Raw genomic sequence first — 24,242 nt, forward strand, 5'->3', positions numbered from 1 at the left:
AATAAAAAAGAAATTCTCGGGCGGCGCCTGTGGCTCAGTGAGTAGGGCGCCGGCCCCATATGCCGAGGGTGGCGGGTTCAAACCCGGCCCCGGCCAAACTGCAACAACAACAAAAAAAAAAATAGCCGGGCGTTGTGGCGGGCGCCTGTAGTCCCAGCTACTCGGGAGGCTGAGGCAAAGAATCGCGTAAGCCCAAGAGTTAGAGGTTGCTGTGAGCCGTGTGACGCCACGGCACTCTACCAAGGGCGGTACAGTGAGACTCTGTCTCTAAAAAAAAAAAAAAAAAAAAAAAATTCTCAATCAGCTTTTAATAGGGACCTGCATTTCAATTTTGCACAGGGCAGGGCAAATGATGCAGCCTATCCTGGTAGAGAATTCTCCTGCCCTCTTTTCCAAGCTCCTCTGATCTGCACTCTCAACCAGTCTCTCCATATATAAAAAAAAAAAAATAGTAAAACTGTTTACTTAGTCTTGAAGGTTTCTTCCAAGGTGAAATTTTGGCAAGAACATCTTTATCACTGTTTATGGACCTGTTCTGTAAAGTAAGCACTTTGCCTCAGCAACCTTCACACAAGTTGCTTCCCTTGATGAAAGGATTTTTATATTTCTTATGGTTTGCTGTGTCATCATTTCTTTTTCTGTGACTAAAGGAAATAACAGAGGCAATAGCTATAATTGGTTTGATTCCTTTTATTCTGTTTTATACCTAATAGTTATTCATAATTATTAATTTTAAGACCTTTTAATTCTCTGGAATTGTATTTTCAGTAATCTTGAAAACGTTAATAAGAAGAATCCAGGAGTTGAGAGTGGACATTCCAGTTAGTGTTGTATAGTCTGTCCAGAATTCTTAACTGCTTATCCTAAATTATGGTCTCATTGACTTACAGGAATATTAAAGGCAGCATAGTGAGCTTTTTGCCTTTATTTTTTATTTTGTTAGTTCTTTTTTTTTTTTTTTTATTGTTGGGGATTCATTGAGGGTTCAATAAGCCAGGTTACACTGATTGCATTTGTTAGGTAAAATCCCTCTTGCGATCGTGTCTTGCCCCCAAAAGGTGTGGCACACACCAAGGCCCCACTCCCCTCCCTCCGTTAGTTTTGTTTTTTTTTTTAACAGTCTCTTTCTTGCCCCTGATAGAGTGCCATGGTGTCATACCTCATAGCAACCTCAAACTCTTGGGCTCAAATGATCCTCTTGCCTCAGTCTCCCAAGTAGCTGTGACTATAGGCTCCCACTATATATAAGACCCGGCTATTTTTTAGAGATGGCGTCTCACTCTTGCTCAGGCTGTTCTGAAACTCCTGATCTCTAGCAGTCCACCTGCCTTGGCCTCCCAGAGTGCTAGGATTACGAGCATGACTCACCTTGTCTGGCCCCTTTTTCCTTTAGAAAGATAAGTGAACTCCAATGAAAGTAAATAACTGTCTTATCCATGTAATGGGCCTTAATTAGAATACTTGTCCTTTTTTTTTTTTGTAGAGACAGAGTCTCACTTTATGGCCCTCGGTAGAGTGCCGTGGCCTCACACAGCTCACAGCAACCTCCAACTCCTGGGCTTAAGCAATTCTCTTGCCTCAACCTCCCGAGTGGCTGGGACTACAGGCGCCCGCCACAACGCCCGGCTATTTTTTGGTTGCAGTTTGGCCGGGGCCAGGTTTGAACCCGTCACCCTCGGTATATGGGGCCGGTGCCCTACCGACTGAGCCACAGGCGCCGCCCTACTTGTCCTTTTCAAAAAGATGTCATTTGAGCAACCCACGTAGCAATTTTAACTATGTCACACATCAGTCCGGCAATCACCCTATTGTATTCATAAACCAGTTTACACAGAGATTATGAAATGACCTGTTGGGTTTTTTTAACTGAGTCATAATCCACGTAATATGAAAATCACTATTTTCATATGTATAATATGGTGGCATTTAATACATTTATAGTGTCGTATAATCACATGGACATGTTTAGTTTTAACCCCAGAATTCTGATCCCTTTTCGACCATCAGCCTTAACGGCTCATTGTCTTGTCTTATATTCAACCACATGTTTCACTGGGAGAGAAAAGATGAGTGGAATCCAGCCGCGAAATTGAAACACAGCATTTACCTTTTGTCTTAAAAGAGCACCAAATGCGTATTAATTCTTTCATTAAACTTTCTACCTTTTTTTTAATCTTTGAGTGATATTACAGACATACATAAATGAGTAACAGAATTTAGGATTAGAGATGAATATTTGTAGCATTTTTTAAATCAGCTGGGAGATATATTAAAATAAGAAAATTATTTAAAATATATAGATCACATAAATAATGTAATTTTGACTGTTTGAAAAATATTATGCTTAGTAAAATTATGTTTATTTATTACAAATTAAGCCCAACTTGCACAAGAGGATAGCTCTACTAGAAAAGGTAAAGATATTTTACTAAGGGGATTCCTGAAAAAAATGTTGAAAAACTTCTCTAGAAGACCAGTGATACAATTTATTTTTGTTATTCTAGAACTTCTGTTTGTCTCCTCCTCCTCCTCTTCTTTTTTTTAAGACCAGGTATTGCAGGCCGGGCTTGGTGACTTGTGCCTGTAATCCTAGACATGGACTGGTAGCTGAGATGTGCAGAATTTAGTTGGTCAGAGTTCGGACCCTTGGACGATCCTTTAGCAGGCTCCAAATTTGTGAGTTTCTGTTGAATCCTGCCAGAGATTTGGGGTCACCAAAACCCTCTTCTTTCTGGAGAATTCGGCTTCATTATTTTACATTTAGCCTTGTTAAAGGACGGATCAACACTCTGAATTAGAAACTCTAAGCTTTCTTTAGGAAAAGAATGGAAATGCCTGGACATTCAGATTCAGTACCTTATTTGACATGCTTTCTAGTCTTAGATTTTCTTAAACTTCTTATTTCTTTTTTTTTTTTTTCTTACAGATCTTTATCCCCATTTTACAAGGCCTGGCTTTTGCTGCCAAAGAGTGCTCTCTCGACAGTGACTACTTTAAATACCCTCTCATGGTAAAACTTTGTTCTTTTTCATGAACCTATTCAATAGATGTTTTTCTTTTAGATTATTTTAACATACACTTTTCTTTTAGGTCCATGATCAACCTTGTTTTCAAATTTGTGAAATTTTGTTGGCCATGCCGAGTGTTGGGTGTGCAGTGAGATGCCTCAGTGAAGACAGTTAGCACCCGGAACATACTCTGCCTGTCCAAGTCCTAGGCAGGAGTCAGCGATGCCCTTATTAAAATGTGCCTCCCCATATTACATAGCTTATGAAAAAGATCATTATTGGTGGTGTCCTTCCAATTCTCCTAGCAATGAGCATACCATGTTTGGGATAAAATTTGTTATTTAAAAGACTGTCAGAAAGGCCAAGTTAAACTGTGAACATAATACAGTTTTGTATTGTTTATGTATTGACTTTTGTGCAGAAAATCTCAGGGTAACTGATATTCATCTTCCCCGTTTCCTGAGGTCGTGCACTTCTCTTGCAGGCCTTTCCTGGAAGCGCAGATCAGCTCAGCCCCTTACGACGCTTAGAGCAAGCATAAATTGTAGACAGCCTCTTGGGCTAAATTCTCATGGCAGGGACTTGACTGTTATGAAATACTAGAATCAGAATGAAAGTAAAAGGCTCTTTTTTGTATTGAATGTACTTTGAAAATTTTGGAGAAAAATATTTTGAAGTATTAGTGAATACTTTTAATTGTAGAAATATTAAGGAAAACATTATTCTGTGTATAAATACAGTCTTTAGTAAATTGAGGCCGTGGTTAAATAGATGTTCTTTTTTACTGTATTTGCTCCTTTTATGCAACTGCTGGTGTGATTGCTTGTACCATGCCTTCATTACTTTCTGAGGATCTGATCTGCGGTAGGCACCCGGAACACAGGAGCTAGTCAGACAAGGTCCCTCTGTTGCAAGAAATCAAAACCCCAACAAAACAAGTGGAGAGTTACACTGTGATAAATGCTAAAACCAAGATGTGCATTTATCTATTTTTAAAAAAAACTACGATCAGCCCCGGCCAAACTGCAACAAAAAAAAATAGCCGGGCGTTGTGGCGGGTGCCTGTGGTCCCAGCTACTCAGGAGGCTGAGGCAGGAGAATCGCCTAAGCCCAGGAGTTGGAGGTTGCTGTGAGCTGTGTGACGCCACGGCACTCTACGGAGGGCAATAAAGTGAAACTCTGTCTCTACAAAAAAAAAAAACTACGATCTTAACGCCAAAAGGCTAAAAGTTAAAGATAAATGGAAGGTAAGACAGGAATTCCTACTTTTAAGAATAATTAGAACGTGTTTATGCCCAGGCTCTTTCCATCATGCGTATTATTCAGGTACCTAATAAATTTCTATTAATCCTTATGTATTATTCTGCCTGTGACTGATAAGAGAAAATACCTTTTTTATCTGATTGTTTGAGTTCAGTAATGAAATATTTTAGTGAACACTAATTATCACTGTATTATATAAATATTTCGTCATGGAATTCTTGGCTTTTTCCTTGTGGTTGGAATGAACTTGATGTTTCAGTGAGGAGCTGTTAGTGTCAGATGGCAATAAAATGTCCTTTTATTCAAAAAACAAAGGCCTTCACTGTGGTAGACAGTAATTTCATTTTGTGTCATTACCGATGCTTGTACAATAATGAGGATTTGGTGAGAGAGAGTGCAGTAATGAGAGGCAGGAAGAGGATGCTGTGGGTGCTAAAATCAAAGATAATTCTGATCATTCTCTAGGTCAGTGGATCCTCCAGAGCTGTATCTTGGAGACACTTGGGGAATCTTTAAAAGCTGCTGCTTGGTTCCCAGCTCCAGATATCAAGATTTAGTGTGTTGGGGCTATGGGCGTGGCCTTGGGGTTTCCAAAAGCTTCTCACGGAATACTAGTGTGCAGCCAAGTTCATGATCTCCTGCTCTGAGCAGTGAGAGCTTTTCCTCTGAGAGAGCCGAGCCTCAGCACTTCTCAAAATTGTGTCCATGCCTACATGCGTGACCCCAAAGCTTCCTTTGGCTAGCTTAGCAACTTTTAGAGCTGTGTCTAAATCAAGGAAAATTCAGTTCACTGGTAAAAATGGTGTTTGATTGAGTTATCATGGCTACGTTGAATGGTGTTTATGCCCCTAAAAACTGTTTCTGAATGTGGGAGTGATAGGAGCCCTGAAGGAAAGTGTTCTAGTTCTCAAAGTTTCTAGGTATCTTAAAACCAGGTTGTGCTTCTCAACACGTTCTGAATTTTTTTTTTTTTTTTGAAAAAACTCTGTACATTTATTATTCCTACTTTTTTTTTTTTTTTTTTTTTTTATTGTTGGGGATTCATTGAGGGTACAATAAGCCAGTTACACTGATTGCAATTGTTAGGTAAAGTCCCTCTTGCAATCATGTCTTGCCCCCAACACGTTCTGAATTTGATAGCTTATTAACTTGTAGTTATTTATTTATTCATGTTTAGCACTGTCAAGGCTAGCCATCCAAAATTTAAGAAACAAATCTTTTAGACATGGGAAGATGCAAAATGAAAAACATGTTTTTTGTAAAAATAAGTACTTTTCTCTATATAGGACACAAAATACGTGTGGAAAACTTAATCATAATATCAATAGGGTTTATGTGTGAGGGTAATGTTTGAGTTTTTTAGTTTCACTTTATATTTGTTTAATTTTCAAGTTTTTAAAAATATATGTGTATAGTTTGTTAATCAGAAAAAAGTAGTAAAGCTGTCTGGTACCCTTTTGGAAGGAACATATGTGTATGTATAGCAGCAGATAAAGGTACTCCTGGATGTTACCCATGTAGTGAGTTTAAGATGGAACACACTTAAACGACCCTTTCTCATCTTGTTTTAGGCACTGGGTGAGCTCTGTGAAACCAAGTTTGGGAAGACACACCCCGTGTGCAATTTGGTAAGCACCTGCCTGATGGGCCTGCACATTTTCAGTGAATTTATCCTAACCCAGAAGATTTTCCTTAAGTAACATTATCTGAAAACCGTCTCTGGAACATTTAGATTAGCGGTTCTCAACCTGTGGGTCACAACCCACAGGAATTGTATTGAAGGTTCACAGCATTAGGAAGGTTGAGAACCACTGATTTAGATGAAGTCGGAGGTAACATGCCTGAGAGTCTCTTACCTGTTAAATTGATATTATACACGTTACTTCCTATAATGAAGTTGTTGACTTCTGTGATTGTATGTGTGTGTAAGTTAGAATTATACAACTGGGACAACATGCCTATGGGAAAATTTTACTTGTATTTTGGAAGGGTAACAATGGTTTATTTGAACTCCATCCAATAATTATTTGAAACGTGAAAATTCAGTGTGTTATGAAAATCAAGAGAGGTCAGAGGGTTTTCCTCCATCTGAGGTGAGAAAGTAACAACAGGGATCCTGACGCATCTGTGCACCTGGGTTTTTGATGTTAAGTGTTGGCCATGGTGCCAGTGGCTGAGAATCTCCTGAGCAGCTGGCTATTCAGAGCTGTTCATTATATTTCTAAGTCATTTACCTACTAAGCAGCTTGATTGGCCTCTTCCAATTTTTGGCCTAGGTTGCTTCTTTGCCATTGTGGTTGCCGAAATCCTTAAGCCCTGGCTCTGGGCGGGAGCTGCAGAGACTCTCCTACCTGGGGGCTTTCTTCAGCTTCTCAGTCTTTGCGGAAGATGATGTAAGTATGGTAGCCGTTAGCACTTGGCGGCTCTTCTGTTCAGATTCCTTCCCATTGTACGTTACATATTGACTGAATTGTTTTCCTTCTCTTTCTAGGCTAAGGTGGTTGAAAAATATTTTTCAGGGCCTGCCATTACCCTGGAAAACACTCGTGTGGTTAGCCAGTCACTACAGCATTACTTAGAGCTTGGAAGGGTAGGTGTTCAGAAAACGCATCCAAATAGTTAATAAAAGCTATAGATAGGAAACGTCTCTTTTGTAAATGGGATGCCACCTGATTTGTGAATACCTAATAAAAGCCAACTTAAAAGATATGCTTCATACACAGAGATAAGGTGACCCTGTGTCTTGAATAATAGCAGCAGCAGCAATACTAAGCTGCCCTTTCTATGTAGCATCCCTGGGTCCTAAGTTCTGTGGCTGTGTTCTCTCTCCAGCTTGCCCTTCAGTCTTAAAGTGTGAGGGTGAGTGAGAGCAATCACTTTGCCCACATCTCTTGCTGACTCACTTATTTTAAATGTAGATTAATATGTCTTCATTTCTAAACTTAAAAGCAGAGAAAGTATAGGCTTGGGTTGTTAAGGTGATTTTGATCATGGAAAGGAAGTAACCAAGGCTATTTTATTAACACTCCATATTCTGCTTTCATGCTAATCATTCTGACACAGTTGAATATGAACATTTCTTATATTCCTCTTGTGATCAATGGGATATTGGCTAATAAAAGCCAATTAAGATCTTGAAAAAAATGATATGATAGGAGTAGAAGTGTGAAAGGAGAGAAAGTGGGAAATAGGCTTGGCGTTCTTAATGTCAAAAAGGAATAATGTTAAAATAAAGTTTTTTTTCTTTTTCTTTTTTTTTTTTAATAAATTTCAGCAAGAGCTCTTCAAGATTCTGCATAGTGTTTTACTGAACGGTGAAACCCGTGAGGCTGCTCTTAGTTACATGGCGGCTGTCGTCAATGCGAACGTGAAGAAAGCGCAGATGCAGGTAGGGCCTGAGCACTGCTTCTAGTCACTCGCTGGTCTCGTCCATCTAATCCAGGTGTGTTCGGAATCAGGCTACGGTGCTGGACAGGTAGATATGCTTCCTGCTTTGCAGAGACTGTGTTCTATAGGGTAAATGAGTAGACATAGGGATACATCGTTTTGGACAGTAATAAAATCTATGAGGAAAATAAAGCAAAGAACTTGAAAGTGACTATGTAGGTACCAGAAAGAAGGTATTGGGAAGATTCCGGATTGGGTAGCAGGGAAGGCTACCCTCTGAGCCTTGGTGACATTGAACCAGAGACCTGACTGATAAGAAAGGGCCAACTACCGGGCGGCACCTGTGGCTCAGTCGGTAAGGCGCCGGCCCCATATACCAAGGGTGGCGGGTTCAAACCCAGCCCCGGCCAAACTGCAACCAAAAAAATAGCCGGGCGTTGTGGCGGGCGCCTGTAGTCCCAGCTACTCGGGAGGCTGAGGCAAGAGAATCGCTTAAGCCCAGGAGTTGGAGGTTGCTGTGAGCTGTGTGAGGCCACAGCACTCTACCGAGGGCCCTAAAGTGAGACTCTGTCTCTACAAAAAAAAAAAAGAACTTAAAAAGAAAGGGCCAACTACTCCAATGCTGAAAACAGAGCTTTCTGGATATGCGTAAGGCATTGCAGTGGAAATGAGCCAGCTTTGTACAAGCCCAACATGCAGACCTCTGCTGCTGGAGGAGAGTGAACAGGGAAGAGAGGCTGGTCCTGGGGCTAGTGGGTGGGCAGAACTCACCAGGGTAGGCTTACTGTAATAGGAACCCCCTGAGGGGGTACTAGCCAGGGGAAGTCAGGAACAGATCAGGGTGGGGCCAGTTACAAGGTCCTGAGTGCATTAGTCTAGGTGAGAGAGACTAGTGCCTGTGGCTACTTCAACCAAGTAGAAGAATTAAAAGGACATCCTTCCTTGACTATTAATAAATAATGGAAGAATGATGTGGCACTTTTACCCAGAAACAAAACAAAAAAAATGTGTAGAGAAGACCTGCTGTCTAATCATGGTTCCACCAGATACTAACAGTGAGACCTTAGATAGTTACCTCTCTGTCCTTTAGTTTCCTCATCTGCCAAATGGGGATATTGATAGGATCTAACTTGTGGATTTATGTTATATGAAGCTATTAGAATAGAACAGTGCCCAGTACCTAGTGATCACACACCAGTGTTTTGTCGTTTTTATAATTGTTACATTATTAAGGCAGGACGATGCTAATGCTGTCAGCTGGAGAAAGAATGTCAAGTGGTAGAGTGGAGCTAGGTCTGATGTTCTTTTTCTTTTCTTTTTTTTTGAGACAGAGTCTCCAGCTGGTGCCCTGGGTAGAATGCCCAATCTCAAATTCTTGGGCTTAAGCGATTCTCTTGCCTCAGCCTCCCAAGTAGCTGGGACTACAGGTGCCACAGTGTCCGGTTATTTTTTTGTGTTGCTGCAGTCATCCTTGTTGTTTAGCAGGCCCGCCAACTTGGGTATATGTGGCCGGCGCCCTACCCACTGAGCTACTGGTGCCACCTGATGTTTTTGAGGGAAAAGAAGAAATGGAGCCAGGCGCAGTGGCTCACACCTGTAATCCCAGCACTCTGGGAGTCTGGGTGGGAGGATCACTCAAGCTCAGGGAGTTCAAGACCAGCTTGCACGGGAGTGAGACCCCATCTCTACTAAAAATAGAAAAATTAGCAGGGCTTTGTGGAAGGTACCTGCAGCCCCAGCTATTCAGGAGGCTGAGGTAGGAGGATTGCTTGACCTATGAGTTTGAGGTTGCAGTGAGCTATGACGATGCTGCAGCACTCCAGCTAAAGGCAATAGAGCTAAAGTCTGTCTCAAAAAAAAAAAAAAAAAAAAAAAAGTAAAATTTACCGTGTTTCTACTTACTGATTTGGGCAAATTAGTTAAATTCACTGAACCTTAGGTTCCTCCTCTGTAAAATGTTAATGGCATTATCACTGATCAGAATTCAGTGAGAAAATGTATAAAATGCTTTATGTATAATTAATACTGAACAAACCATGTCTGCTAATGCAGTGACAGTGACGACTATATACGTCCTCTCATTGACTTCAGGGCATGGTCACTTTGATAGTTCAGTCTGCTGTCATAAAAAGTGGTTCCAAAATTTCTGTTCAAGTTGTTATTTTAAATCTTTTTCTTTTCATATTTCACAGACAGATGATAGATTAGTATCCACAGATGGATTTATGCTGAATTTCCTTTGGGTACTACAGCAGCTAAGTACAAAAATCAAGCTAGAAACCGTTGATCCCACATATATATTTCACCCAAGATGTCGGATCACGCTTCCTAACGATGAGACTCGCGTGAATGCCACCATGGAGGATGTGAACGACTGGCTGACTGAGCTCTGTGAGTCCCGTGGTCACCGTTAGGTCCATAAGGCCCTGCCCTTCTATCTGGATGCTCGTGATTTCCTCACAGATTATTACTTCTCCATAAAATAAATCTATGAAATAGAGAAACAGGACAAAATTAATATAGTAAAAAATTCTCATTTGGATTAGCCATAATAGAGCATAGAACAAATGGAAGGAAATATACTATTTTCAGTAAGAAAGAAAAAGGAAATATAATAAAAATGATAGCAACTTGGCCAGGCACAGGAGCTCACGCCTTTAATCCTAGCACTCTGGGAGGCTGAGGCGGGTGGATGACCTGAGCTCACGGGTTTGAGACCAGCCTGGGCCAGAGTTGAAACCCCGTTTCTAAAAATAGCTGGGCATTGTGGCGAGCGCCTATAGTCCCACTACTCGGGAGGCTGAGGCAAGAGTTTAAAGCCCAAGAGTTTGAAGTTGCTGTGAGCTGTGACATCACAGCACTCTACTGAGGGCAACATAGTAAGGACTGTCTCCAAAAAAAAAGGAAATGAAGCATATAGTGAGGGATATCATGCATGTGTTGTAATATATAAATGTATGTTTTATAGAATGAGACAATGCATACGTAAAATAAAAGAATGGGAAAAATATGTGTTGCATGACTGGTAAGAACACAATGTTCAAAATATAGACCTCTTATAAGTGTATAAGGGCAGAACTGAATTCTGTCAAGAAACAGTTTTATCTATCTAAAGCAGTGGTTCTCAACCTTCCTAATGCCGCAGCCCTTTAATACAGTTTCTGTGGGTTGCGACCCACAGGTTGAGAACCACTGAGCTAAAGTGAATTCTGGGTTTTTTTATAATAAAGATTATACAACTTTTATTCTCCATAATTCCACTTTTCAGAACATATTCCCAAATCTGGAGTATGAAGGAATAATTTTCGTACATTGATCCTCCCGAGCACTACTGTTATTTATCATGGAGAAAAACAGAAACAACAAGCATTTGGGGAAACAGCTATGGGATCAGTAACTTATTATCCTAATAGCATTTTAAGATTTAAGTGAAATTTGTGTATGGTGTTGGAAAATGGAGATTTCGTACAATACATGAGGAAGCCACAAAAGATTCCTGTTGGACATCTATATAAATGTTTAATCAGGACAGAATGCCTAGTCCTCAGATGGAGCTCCTGGGAAGTCTGTTCCTCTCATAACATTGCTTAAGTTCATAATTTTGACAGTATCCTCAATCTTCTTGAAAATTCAAGGATAATAGTCTCTTCTGAATTGAGCTTTTTCCCTGATGGAAGCTTGTAATAGATTTTATTTAGGAAATTATGTTATTTTTTCCTAGATGGAGATCAGCCTCCATTTTCTGAGCCGAAGTTCCCCACGGAATGCTTCTTCCTCACCCTGCATGCTCACCACCTCTCTATTCTGCCCAGTTGCCGTCGCTACATCCGCAGACTCCGGGCCATCAGGGAGCTTAATAGGTATGTGCCATGATCCCCTGTTCTGGGATTGCCCCAGTCACCACTTGTTCTCATAGATGGCAGTTCCCACGTGATCACTGGATTTGAATGTGGAGCCTCAGATATTACAGTATCTGTCTGCCTCCACTGTCACATCCATGTTGCTTAGTTGTTCAAGTTCTTTACCAGGCAAGGTGACCAAACCTTGATTGCTGGGAATTTTGAACTCTTGGCTGGAGTGTGGTGGTGCAATCACAGCTCACTACAACCTCAAACTCTTAGGCTTAAGCTAACTCCTGCCTCTGTCTCCTGAGTAGCTGAGACTATAGGTTCCCACCACCACACCCAGATAATTTTTTTTTAAGTTTTTGTAGAGCCCGGTCTCATAATGTTGCCTAGGCTAATCTCAAATTCCTGGGCTCAAGCAATCTTCCCTCCTTAATCTCCCAAAGTGGTAAGAGTGTAGGTGTAAATCACCACGCCCAACCTTTCTTCCATGTGCATTTAAGACTGTTCCCTTTTCAAGAGGGGTGGGGCCTTGGTGTGTGCCACACCTTCTGGGGGCAAGACATGATTGCAAGAGGGACTTTACCTAACAAATGCAATCAGTGTAACCTGGCTTATTGTACCCTCAATGAATCCCCAACAATAAAAAAAAAAAGACTGTTCCCTTTTCCTCCACGCATGGCTTTAGATGCATCCCTCACATTTGGTATGTCTTATCTTATTGTTCAAATCAAGATTTTTTTAATTTTTATTTTTCCTTATTTGACCTATGAGTTATTTAAAAATATATTGTTTAAACTCCAGATTCTTAGGGCATTTGTCTATTTATCTTTTCTTCTTTTCTCTCTCTTTTTTTTTTTTGTTTTTTTGAGACAGAGTTTTACTTTGTCATCCTTGGTAGAGTGCCATGGCGTCACAGCTCACAGCAACCTCATACTCTTGGGCTCAAGCAATTCACTTGCCTCAGCCTCCCAAGTAGCTGGGACTACAGGTCCCTGCCACAACGCCTTGCTATGTTTAGAGATGAGGTCTTGCTCTGGCTCAGGCTGGTCTCCACCACCTTAGCCTCCCAGAGTGCTAGGATTACAGGCGTGAGCCACTGCGCCTAGCCTGTTTATCTTTTCTTATTGATTTCTAGCTAAATTCCATTGCAATCAGAAAATATATTTTGTGTCTTTTGAAGTCTGCTGAGACTTGCTTTATCACCTACATTTACATTAGTAAACATTCCTTATAGACCCAAAAAATAATGTGCTTATATTTATTATTTTATATTATAATGTCAGTTACTGAGAGAGGCTTATAGAAATTTCAAACTAATGGTTGTAGATTTATCTGTTTCTTCATCACTCCCGTCACTCCTGCTGACTTTAGGGGGTCCATTTCGGTGGCACTGTCTGCACCCTTCACTCCCAGCTGTGCCATCACTGGTTGTGCTTCTCAGAGGTACTGCCGTTCTCACCTGTACGTCTTTCAATGCTATGACATTAGAATTGCCACTTGGGACATAGCTGGGGAGGAGGGTTGGAAGGGGAATTATCTCAACAAATCACATATTGTAAAGCTACATTACTATTCTGAGCTCCTTACACCTTGAATTCCTTTCTCCGCATTATACCAAGGAATACCCGGTAGTTCAGCTGCATTCAGCATAAGTCACTATCAATTCCAAGTTTTGGTCAACTAGTTGGGCACCCAGTAAGAACCCCTCCCAACTATTTGAGATAACATGGAATCCATTGTTTCTGGTAGGCATAATTATGTCAGTGAATTTAGGCCTATAAGATATGTTAGCCTTGGGCAGCGCCTGTGGCTCAGTCGGTAAGGCGCCGGCCCCATATACCGAGGGTGGCGGGTTGAAACCCGGCCCCGGCTGAACTGCAACCAAAAAATAGCTGGGCATTGTGGCGGGCGCCTGTAGTCCCAGCTACTCGGGAAGCTGAGGCAGGAGAATCGCTTGAGCCCAGGAGTTGGAGGTTGCTGTGAGCTGTGTGATGCCACGGCACTCTACCGAGGGCCATAAAGTGAGACTCTGTCGCTACAAAAAAAAAAAAAAAAAAAGATATGTTAGCCTTTTCCTCTCTTGCTGATGGAGAGAGGAATCTGTTCCCACACATAACCCCAGATAGACTTCCACATTTATGGCAGCATATCTGTGGGAAGTTCAGCAGTGACATCCCAAAGGTGTCTGCATCCAGTCCCCGGAACCAGTAAATGTTACCTTCCTTACATGGTCAAGGGACTTTGCAGACACAATTAGGTGAAGGATTTTGAGAGAAGGAGATTATCTAGATTGTGTTGGTGGGCCCAGTGTCATCACAGAGATCCTTGTAAGAGAGTCAGGAGTGTGTCGTCATGAGAGAAGGGATGTGATGATGGAAGCAAAGGTCAGAGTGATTGGGAGTCACATGCTAGAGAATGCAGGTGATTCCAGGAAGCCAGACCCTCCAGAAGGAAACATCCCTGCTGACAACATTTTACACTTCTGACCTCCAGAACTCTAAGACACTAATTGAGTTCATTCAAGCCACCATGTCTGTGGTAACTTGTTACAGCAGCAATAGAAATTAATATAGCATATTAGCAAATCTTGCCCTTTCTTTTTCTTCAAATATGTATGTACTTTTGCATGTGACTTTGTAATCAGGCCTTGACGGTAGTCCTTGATCTGACCCTACCTGTGGTTTTGGAAACAGTGAAGGATGATGGAGGCCAAGTACAGTGGCTCACACTTGTAATCCTAGCACTCTGGGAAGCTGAGGCAGGTGGATCACTTCAGTTTGAGACCAGCCTGAGCAAGAGTGAGACCCCCATCTCTACTAAAGATGAGAAAAAACTGAGGCAAGAGGATAGCTTGAGCCCAAGAGTTTGAAGTTGCTGTGAGCTATGACAACACAGCACTCTACAAAGGGTGACTAAGTGAGACTCTGTCTCAAAAAAAGGGGGAGGGGGAGAGGGAGATGAACCTAAGGGAAAAGGGAATTTCCCTGCAAGTGACCACCTCAAGTGAGATCATTACAGAAGCTGCTCCCGCTAGCAAGCAAGGTTCCGGGGGTTAGAGACTTGGGTACTTGGAGTCCTTAAGTGCTCCCAAATTCCTCCATTTGGACTCTTTGGGTCCCAGTCTTTACCCTCACATTCAGATAAGAGGCCCAGGTATGAATTTAGCCTGTGTTGTGATTTAGTGATTTGTAGGATCAGATTCTGCTTATTTACGATAGTCTTTGAAACTCCCTGGTCCATTGATTTTTGTTTTTTTTTTTCCTTCAGGTCAGAATTTAAAATCTTGAGACTATCTTTTTTTTTTTCCTATAAGCTCTCCAGCATAATTAGAAGTATCTACTCCACCTCTTCTTTCTAGAAGGTTACAGGTGATCGTTTACCTGGCTGTTTTTCCACTCAGACAGAGCCTTGGGCTACCAGTGTCCCATCCTCCAATACTAACAAAGCTTCACCACTTGGAGACCAGCCCAGCTGAAGCACTCATCCTGGAGGCCTGTTTGCTCCTGAGGCCTATCGCTCACAACCTCTTTGGGTGCCAGTACTATATAGGTCATTATATTAGCTTCCAATTACCATTGACTGAAAACAGCACAAATTATTATCATGCAGTTCTGAAGGTCAGAAGTGCTAAAATCAAGGTCTCATTCCTTCTGGAGGCACTAGAGGAGAATCTCTTTCCTTGGCTTTTTTCAGATTCTAAAAGCTGCCTACATTCCGTGGCTCATGGCCCCCTCACACCATTTTCAAATCCAACAGCATAATATCTTCAAATCTCCTCTCCCTGACCCTGCCCTCATTGTCATATCTCCTCTGACTCCCTCTTTCTCTTAGAAGGACCATTGTGATTATATTGGGCCCACCCAGAAATCTGGGACAGTCTTGCCATCTGAAGGTCCATGTCCTTATTCACATCTGCAAAGTCTCTTTTCCCACATAAAGTTGCATATTCATTGGTTCCATCTAAGGATTAGTATGCAACATCTTGGGAGAGGCCATTGTGCTGTCTGCCTTAGTCATGTTTCAGTTGTAGACAAAAAATCCAATTTATCTGGGGTAATTAGAAAGAGGATTATTGTAGGGTACTAATTGGGTAGAAAAGAAGCTATACTCCTGGAGCTATACTATGAACCTAGTCTGACAGGGAAGCTGCTCCTGGGTTCAGCCTAACAGTAGAGCATTTGCCCAGGCTTAGCCAAAACCCTACACCATTGTGCTCGTGGAAGAGTCTTGAGTCTACCACTTGACAACATTCACTCTGCCTTAAGTGAGGGTTCATCTCTTGGTGGAAGCTAGGACTTGCAGGAACGCTGGCAGCAAGGGAGTCTGAAGGATGTAGTTTTTGGACATTTAGCAATTTCTAGTCTTCTAGAGACTGTCAGGATACAAAGGAATTAGAATAGCATTGGGGCCTGAAGGTCATCAGAGAGCAGCCACAGATATCATTGCAGAGAAGAGCATTTCAGGCAGAGGGGACACACTCACAACAGAAAAAAAAAAAGAAATGCTATTAGTGTAATAAAATAGCCTTTATTTTGAATAACTAAATAGGCATAGTAACCTTGGATTTTCATAAGAGACTGACTTCTTTTTCCTCCTCCCAGAAAAATAAGGGAACATATACTTCTTTTCCAATAAAGGTTACTGTATTTTGTCAAATCTGAAGTGCCGTCACTTTTAAGACAGATTATTTTAGGTATACCAGTAAGAGGAAAATGCTGCCAATTGAATCATAACTTGCTGTTGATGCTAAGATACACTGCAATGCTGAGGGTGCATAGTATCTTAGGATCCATGAAATGAAAAAGGAATGGATGGTCCCACTGTTTGCCTTCATTTGACTGTTGGTGTTTGATTTCAGAACTGTAGAAGATTTGAAAAACAATGAAAGCCAATGGAAAGATTCCCCACTGGCAACTAGACACCGCGAAATGCTGAAGCGCTGTAAAACTCAGCTGAAGGTCTGTATAGTTCATCGAATAGCTACAGACCCTCCTCAGAATGCTAGTTTTCCTACCAGAATACGTACATGGCTTGAGTGAGCAGTTCAAGTCTTTATCTTTATTTTTTCTTTATTATTCTTTTCCTTTAAGATAAAACAGTACAGGGCGGCGCCTGTGGCTCAATCGGTGGGGCGCCGGCCCCATATACCGAGGGTGGCGGGTTCAGACCCGGCCCCGGCCAAACTGCAACCAGAAAATAGCCGGGCGTTGTGGCGGGCGCCTGTAGTCCCAGCTACTTGGGAGGCTGAGGCAAGAGAATCGCTTAAGCCCAGGAGTTGGAGGTTGCTGTGAGCTGTGTGAGGCCACGGCACTCTACCGAGGGCGATAAGGTGAGACTCTGTCTCTACAAAAAAAAAAAAAAAAGAAATAAATAAAAAAAAAAAAGATAAAACAGTACATTTTAAAATTTGTTGATACCTTACATGTATCTGCATTTCAATTATTTAAATCTTGAGACAAAATATGCAAATGCCTATGCTGTGACTTCATGAATTCCTAATGGATTTTATCACTCTCAGGGTAACACCCTCTCTCCTTCCCCGCCTTGTGCAAGGTCCTCCTTACCTGCCACCCTCCCCGCCCCAGCACACATGCATATGCGCCTGTGTCCATTTTCATGACCCTTGACAAAGTTGATCTGTGGCAGTAGAAAGAGCTCTTTCCTTTGCTCCTCGTTCATTTTTTTGTTTCTCTCTTCTTAGGACAGTCTTGCTCTGTCCCCTAGGCTAAAGTGCAGAGATGTCACTATATAGCTCACTGCAACTTTAAACTCCTCAGCGCAAACAATCTCTTGCCTTGCCCTCCCAGGTAGCTGGGACTACAAGCACATGCCATCATGTCTGACTTTTTTTTTTAAGTTTTTATAGAGACTGGGTCTCAACCATGTTGCTCAGACTGGTCTCAAATTCCTGAGCTCAAACAGTCCTCCCACTTGGGCCTACTAAAGTGCTAGGCATGTAGGTGTGAACCACAGTGCCTGGCCCCTCAATTTGCATTTTTAATTGAAAATGATTTGTTGCACAGAACCTAACAATACATGGGAATGTTCCTGCTGATGAGACAGAGCCAAAAATAAATGCTGGCTAATGTTATATAAGAAATGCATAAATGGCAAGTGTATGCCATTTATGTTTATGTTTTAATTACAATGCTGAATGTTAGCTGGTCCTGTTTTCTGCTGTTTGGTAGGATAATATGTGGAGATTTCACCTGACTTAGGTTTCTGGTTCAAGATTTCAGTTTTATTTACTAATAGACGAGACCTCTTCAAGATATAAAATAAGGGCCCTTATCTGGGGTCAGTGGACCCTCTAAGCATTCCTCAGATGTGTTTCAAGGGGATCTATCAATTTCCATTTCACTGTATATGTGAATATGTGTTTAATGTCAGCAGTCCTCTGAGGCAGGAATACATCCCTAGTGGACACACATTTTGTCTGAGGGCTGTTTTAAGCAGGGATGCTGGAATTCAGAAGCAGACTGTCTGACAGTTCTCACCCCCAAGAGGCCGCCTGAGTCAAGTTCTTTGCATATGACAGTAGTCATTAACCTTTTGAGCACTAACTATGTGCTGGACTTTTTATATTCAGCAGTTTGCATGGCATATCTTTTGTTTTTCTCAGGTAAAAGGTCTTGAGACTCAGCCTACATCCTATAGCTAGTTAGTTAGAGGTGAAGCTCTATCTACAACCTAAATTTCCCATCTCCCTGCCCCATTCCCTTCCCGGTCACACCACAGGGACTTAGCTATCGACTGATCTAAGGGTAGGGCATACCTGCTTCCACAGAAACTGGTACGGTGCAAGGCCTGTGCTGATGCTGGCTTACTTGACGAGAGCTTCCTGAGAAGGTGTCTGAATTTTTATGGCCTTCTTATTCAGCTGCTGCTCCGCATCCTGGACCCCGCATATCCCGAGTGAGTGTGCTCCTTCCTCTTTACCTCGTTCTCCAAAGTTGGTAACTAAGACTAAAACCCTCACTTTTATCAGGATTCACTTCTCACTTTCCAGGTGGCATTTATACAGACTATGAAATTGGCTGTATGTATTAGTTGGTATTTTCCCTGCAGTTAGTTGCAGTGATAGGGTAATGTCATAGTGTTTCTTAAAAATTTGCTATAAAATCTTTGATACAAAAGGAAATTTCGAATTGGCAGCTAATAACTGGAGATAACAGAATATTAGGCCCTCTTAAGCACTGGATCCAGGAAAATACCCATCTGATTTATAGAGGGAGCTAAGAATATTGTTAATCACTTTGTCATCAACTGGACATCTCCTCTAGGCAGCCATTTTGATTTTATTTACTATTATTATTATTATTCTACTATTATTACAAAGTCTTTAGGTCACTGATTTTGGTAAGATTGGCTCAAGGGGCTTAATTAATTTTAATATTAATTAAAATACATGTGTAGCTCTGTCATCTCAAACAGATTGAGTTGTACAAAATGACCAAATATGACCTTTTTATTTCCTTATTTTCTCTATTGCATTAATCTTAATAAGAAATCAAGAAAAAAAAAAAAGAAATCAAGAAAAGGAAAAGCATTTCGCACAGAGCCCAGCAGATTCCCTGTTGGTTTCTGATTGTGATTTCTTTACCTGCATACATTTTACCTGTTGTTTTACAGAAGGAATTTTTCTCCCAGATAAAGTACTTACTTAATGATAGCATTAAGGTTTCTCATAGTTTACGCCACGATTTCATTTTGTAAATTGCCCTTTTTTTCTCGTTGACAGCATAACACTGCCTTTAAATTCTGATGTCCCCAAGGTATTTGCAGCATTGCCTGAGTTTTATGTAGAAGATGTTGCTGAATTTTTATTTTTTATTGTACAGTAAGTGCCTTTAACATATTACATACTTCTAATATTTTTCTGCATAATAAGTACATGATATTGTGAACTACATTGCAAACTTCCATTTTATGCCTGATATTTTATGTAACTGTTTTAATTGAATGCTGCCTAGAGACTGGAAAAAATAAATCGTACCGTGGCACTAGTCCAGTTCCAATAATATTGCAAAGACAGAAGCAGGATTAACATGGAGATAATAATGTATTCTGTGGAAATTAAGTTGAATTTCTAATAGTTGAGTATATGGTTCTGAGAAACAGAACAGTTTATAAATATCTGAGTGAACATCCAAGAGCCAGAAATAGCCATATCTATATTTTGTACCATAATTTGTTCAATTGTAAAATTGGAGAAAGCTTACAAAGAAATGGCTGGAATTTATAACTGATATTATAGACCTTAAAAAACTATATTCAAATCTTTATTTGGTTGATGAAATACATATTTCTATTCATATAGATTAATCTTTATAATGTTATAATTCCTGTAACATCACAGGTTATAAGAATTACAGCCACAATTCTTTGGCACCATGACAACATCATTGTGGTAGTAGTGTTGGCTAGAAGATGAAAAAATGGGATGTGAAGTCTGTTTTGAAATGTAAAAGTAGTGCAGATTCACAAGCATTAATTCACAAAATACACCTTGTGAAAGTTTTGTAACAAAGAGAAAAATACAAAATTAGTATAAATGGTACATAATAATAAGCTCTAACATTAGATGGAGCAAGTTGTGTTGCTGCCATAAAAGCTGCCTTTCAAGAAAGTCGAAATCAGCGGTAACACATGAATTTTGAATGGTGAAAAATTTAAAGGGTGACTAAAAATGATGCTTTATGTGCTGAAAAACCAACTTTGGTCCAGAAAAATCACATGTTCACGTACATGTTCGTGTACAAATATCACATGTTCTTACTCGTATGTGGGAACTAAAAACGTTGACCTTATAAAGGTGGAGAATAGATCCACAGATACAAGAGGCTGGGAAGGTGTGTGAGTGGGAGGGGGATGAAGAGAGGTAGGTGATGGGTACAAACGTAACGCTGGATAAGCCGTTTTCATGAAAAAATACTTTTTGAAATTTTTCATTTATGCTTATTTTCAGCAGAATTTTTAAAAGTTAAAACGACTCCATCAAAGAAATTTTAAATCTTTTGGTAGGCAAGACCTTTTGTGAAATTTACCTGTTTTAAATCATAGCTTTGGTTTAGTTTCCAAAATATCATAAGTTAATAGTATAACATTCTACAGCCAGCAAACATGTTTGGTTTTAAATCTGCTTAGTTATGACGTACATAATCGCTTTAAAGTCAACAAGTTTCAAGGGCATTTGGCATCTGTGCCCCTCGACCTGAATGCCCTTCCTCACCTGATGCCACCAGCCTTCACCCAGGTTGAGTTTCTCAGAGCTGTGTTTCTTGTTCTTCTTGCCTGCATTCAGATACTCTCCCCAGGTGCTTTATGAGCCCTGTACTCAGGATATTGTGATGTTCCTTGTTGTGATGTTGTGCAACCAGAACTACATCCGAAATCCGTATCTAGTGGCCAAACTGGTAGAAGTCATGTTTATGACCAACCCTGCTGTTCAGCCACGAACCCAGAAGTTTTTTGAAATGATTGAGAATCATCCTCTTGCCACCAAACTGTTGGTACCTTCACTGATGAAGTTTTATACAGGTAGGTTCCTGGGTGTACACGGTGGCACCTGGTGGTCAGACATAGGCAAGGTCGTCTGAAGCCAGCAGACAGTCGCTGGAAACCTGATACCTAACCACCTGATGTCCACTACAAGTGTAACCTCCCTGTCTGCTGCTGGCAGAGCATGTATTATACTATCGGCTGCTTTTCCCCCGAGTAGTGAAGACACTGCATTGACCATTCTACATGCGGGACTCTGCTACAGCACGTCCAGGACAACCCTTGAGACCCAGTTGGTATCAACAGCGCAAGGTGATGGTGTTATCTGAGTGAAATTACCTGGTTCATTTTAGCTTTGAACTTAACGGCCTTAGTTTTATATCACCATTCTATAACTGAGACTTTCCAAAGTGAGGATTAAACAAGAAGCTTGTTAAAGATACTTATTCTTGGGTCAGGCATGGTGGCTCATGCCTATAATCCTAGCACTTGAGGAGGCTGAAGCGGGTGGATTGCTTGAGCTCAGGAATTCAAGACCAGGTGAGCAAGAGTGAGACCCCTGTCTCTACCAAAAGTAGAAAAAGTAGTCAGGTGTTGTGATGGGCACCTGTAGTCCCAGCTACTCGTGAGGCTGAGGCAAGAGGATCACTTGAGCCCAAGAGTTTGAGGTTGCTGTGAACTATGATGACACCATGGCATACTACTCAGGCGACAGAGTGAGACTCTATCTCAAAAAAAAAAAAAAAAAAAAAAACTTGTACTCTACTCAAACTAGCAGAATGAGAAATTCTGGGGGCCTCTGGGAATCCTCATTCATGAATTCCACATGTATGTATTGAGCTCCTAGCATTTGCCAGGTGTGGTGCAGGGTTTTGGATTACACTGGTGAAGACAGCATGCTAGACAGAGTGGTCCTCCCCTTCTTGGTGAATTGTATTCCAAATTTTTAATTTGGGTTTTTTGAGCTTTTACTCATGGGACCTGTTTACCTGTCCTCTAGCACAGGCACAAGATTATTGTATTAATGGAACATTTTCCGGGCGGCACCTGGCTCAGTGAGTAGGGCGCTGGCCCCATATGCCGAGGGTGGTGGGTTCAAACCCAGCCCCGGCCAAACTGCAACAAAAAAATAGCCGGGTGCTGTGGCGGGCACCTGTAGTCCCAGCTACTCGGGAGGCTGAGGCAAAAGAATAGCTTAAGCCCAGGAGCTGGAGGTTGCTGTGAGCTGTGTGATGCCACGGCACTCTACCAAGGGCCGTAAAGTGAGACTCTGTCTCCACAAAAAAAAAAAAAGGAACATTTTCTTACCAGGTTGTATGTTCCTCAGCAAAGGAGGTATCTTGTCTCTTTTCATCTTGCGTTGGATCCAGCACATCCTGGGCCCTGAGTGCACATCTTTGGCACTTAATGCCGTCAACTCACCATCTTCTTGTAAGAAACACCGGCCAGAGCACCGTCAGTCCCCTACTGTTCACAGTTGAAGATCTCCGTGTGTTCACAATCATTCCTTCTCTGTTAACCTAGGCCTGGTCCTGTGCTGTCATCTCTCTCTTTACTCCAAGGGTTCCCCAAATCTGTCAACCTACTTTTCCTTAGTCATTATTATTTTGTGACATCTAACCAGAGTCTCTCTCCTTCCTCAGCCTACTCATTTCTTCTTAAATGTAAAGCAGGTACCCAAGCCCTTTCAAGTTTTGCTAACCTTCTTACCTAGCCAACAGGAGAAAACACTCCTGGATAAAAAGCGCCTTCTTGGGTAAGAGTAGTTCTCTTTCGTCTCTTAGCCCTAGTGGGGGTGGAGCCCAGGTCATCCAGGTACAAGCCGTGCATTCTGTGTGCTCTGGATGAACCTCATTTGGTGCCTCAGAAATACGTGGCTTGGTGGAATTAAAGATGATTCAATTTCTTAAAATGACAAGGTTCCACTTTCAAATATTAAATTATTTATATATTTTTTTGGGGGGAGGGGGCAGTTTTTGGCCCGCGGCTGGCACCCTACTCCTTTGAGCCACAGGCGCCTCCCTCAAATATTAAATTTATTTTTAAGCTGAAAATACCTAGTGCTAACTTTTAGAGAAGTAAACTAACCTGCAAAACTGTATTTGACCTGCCCTGTAGCCAGCAAGCAGCATTAGTGTGTGAAACTCTCATGAGTGGAAATTGGTAAAACCTTTCTGGAAGGTGGTTTGGCAGTCCTCATCAAATGTTCATAAATGTTGTATTGGTCAAGGTCTAGTCCTGAAAAAGAAACATACCATTTATTTTAACAATTTGGCAGGGTGCAGTACCTCACGCCTGTAATCCTGGTACATCAGGAGACTGAGGTGGGTGGATCATTGAGGCCAGGATTTCAAAACAAGGCTGGACAATGTAGCAAGATAGTATCTCTACAAAATAAAAAAATAGAGAATTTAACAAGAGCAATGGGGAAGATTAAAGAAACATCATCTTTCCTTGGAGCTAGGAGAACCAAAGTAAAAGTCTGGGCTTGTTAGAACCCAGCTGCTCTAATGGGGACTTACTTGGCTGGAACTAGGACCCTTAGCCAGCTGGTGCTCGTATCTCCGGGGGTGTGCAAGGTTGCTAGTGCCAGGGGTACTGGCAGTGGAACCAACTGCCGCTGCTGGGCAGAAAACCATTGCCAGCCTCAATAGCTTTGCCACGCCTTCGTTTTCCCCATTTTCCTGCAGCACACCCTGTTGGCAGCCCTAACAGGGCCTGCTGGCAAAGGAAAATTTCCGCAGACTGCCAGCCCCAGAATCACAAAACCAACTACGAAAAGCTGAGGGAAACAGCTAAATAACCAGCGTACCCTCTGACACATAAACTTAATTTCTAGAAGTATATTCTAGGGAAATAATTATAAATGTGCACAATCGTTTATGGTGTTATTCACTGCAGCATTATTTATAGTGTAGCATAGTGAAAATAATGTAAACAACCTACATTCCTGCCACTCAGGGATCAATTAAGTTACAGTTTATCCATACAGTGGACCTGTGTGAGCATCAAAAAATAATGTATTAAAAAATAATAATAATAATGTATTGTTGGTTAAATAACTAAAAGTAAGGAAAATGCCAAGTAATGAAACAATATGTCCGCATTTTTGGTACACGTGTGTATATGATAGAAGAAAGTAGGGATGCGGGGGGCTGGGGGGGAAGTAGGGAAAGACGTGCACTAAAATATTAACAAGATGGTTATTTTTGAATGGTAAAATTATAAAGTTTCT

General features: G+C 41.3%; 1 protein-coding gene across 5 annotated transcripts in view; it reads left to right on the plus strand.

Moving 5' to 3' along the window:
* The window catches only part of UBE4B (ubiquitination factor E4B), a 132,649-nt gene that overhangs the window by 88,526 nt on the left and 19,881 nt on the right, over positions 1 to 24,242 (plus strand). For all 5 annotated transcript variants that reach the window (XM_053577260.1, XM_053577261.1, XM_053577263.1 and 2 more), the window contains 11 exons: positions 2,927 to 3,010; positions 5,843 to 5,899; positions 6,548 to 6,664; positions 6,763 to 6,861; positions 7,546 to 7,659; positions 9,851 to 10,049; positions 11,380 to 11,518; positions 16,365 to 16,464; positions 18,294 to 18,421; positions 19,248 to 19,346; positions 20,811 to 21,046. In XM_053577260.1, the coding sequence (XP_053433235.1) occupies positions 2,927 to 3,010; positions 5,843 to 5,899; positions 6,548 to 6,664; positions 6,763 to 6,861; positions 7,546 to 7,659; positions 9,851 to 10,049; positions 11,380 to 11,518; positions 16,365 to 16,464; positions 18,294 to 18,421; positions 19,248 to 19,346; positions 20,811 to 21,046 (1,372 nt within the window). The remainder of the gene's footprint in view (positions 1 to 2,926; positions 3,011 to 5,842; positions 5,900 to 6,547; positions 6,665 to 6,762; positions 6,862 to 7,545; positions 7,660 to 9,850; positions 10,050 to 11,379; positions 11,519 to 16,364; positions 16,465 to 18,293; positions 18,422 to 19,247; positions 19,347 to 20,810; positions 21,047 to 24,242) is intronic.

Source organism: Nycticebus coucang, chromosome 22 (genome assembly GCF_027406575.1).
Source record: "Nycticebus coucang isolate mNycCou1 chromosome 22, mNycCou1.pri, whole genome shotgun sequence".
In the NCBI taxonomy this organism is placed as follows: domain Eukaryota; kingdom Metazoa; phylum Chordata; class Mammalia; order Primates; family Lorisidae; genus Nycticebus; species Nycticebus coucang.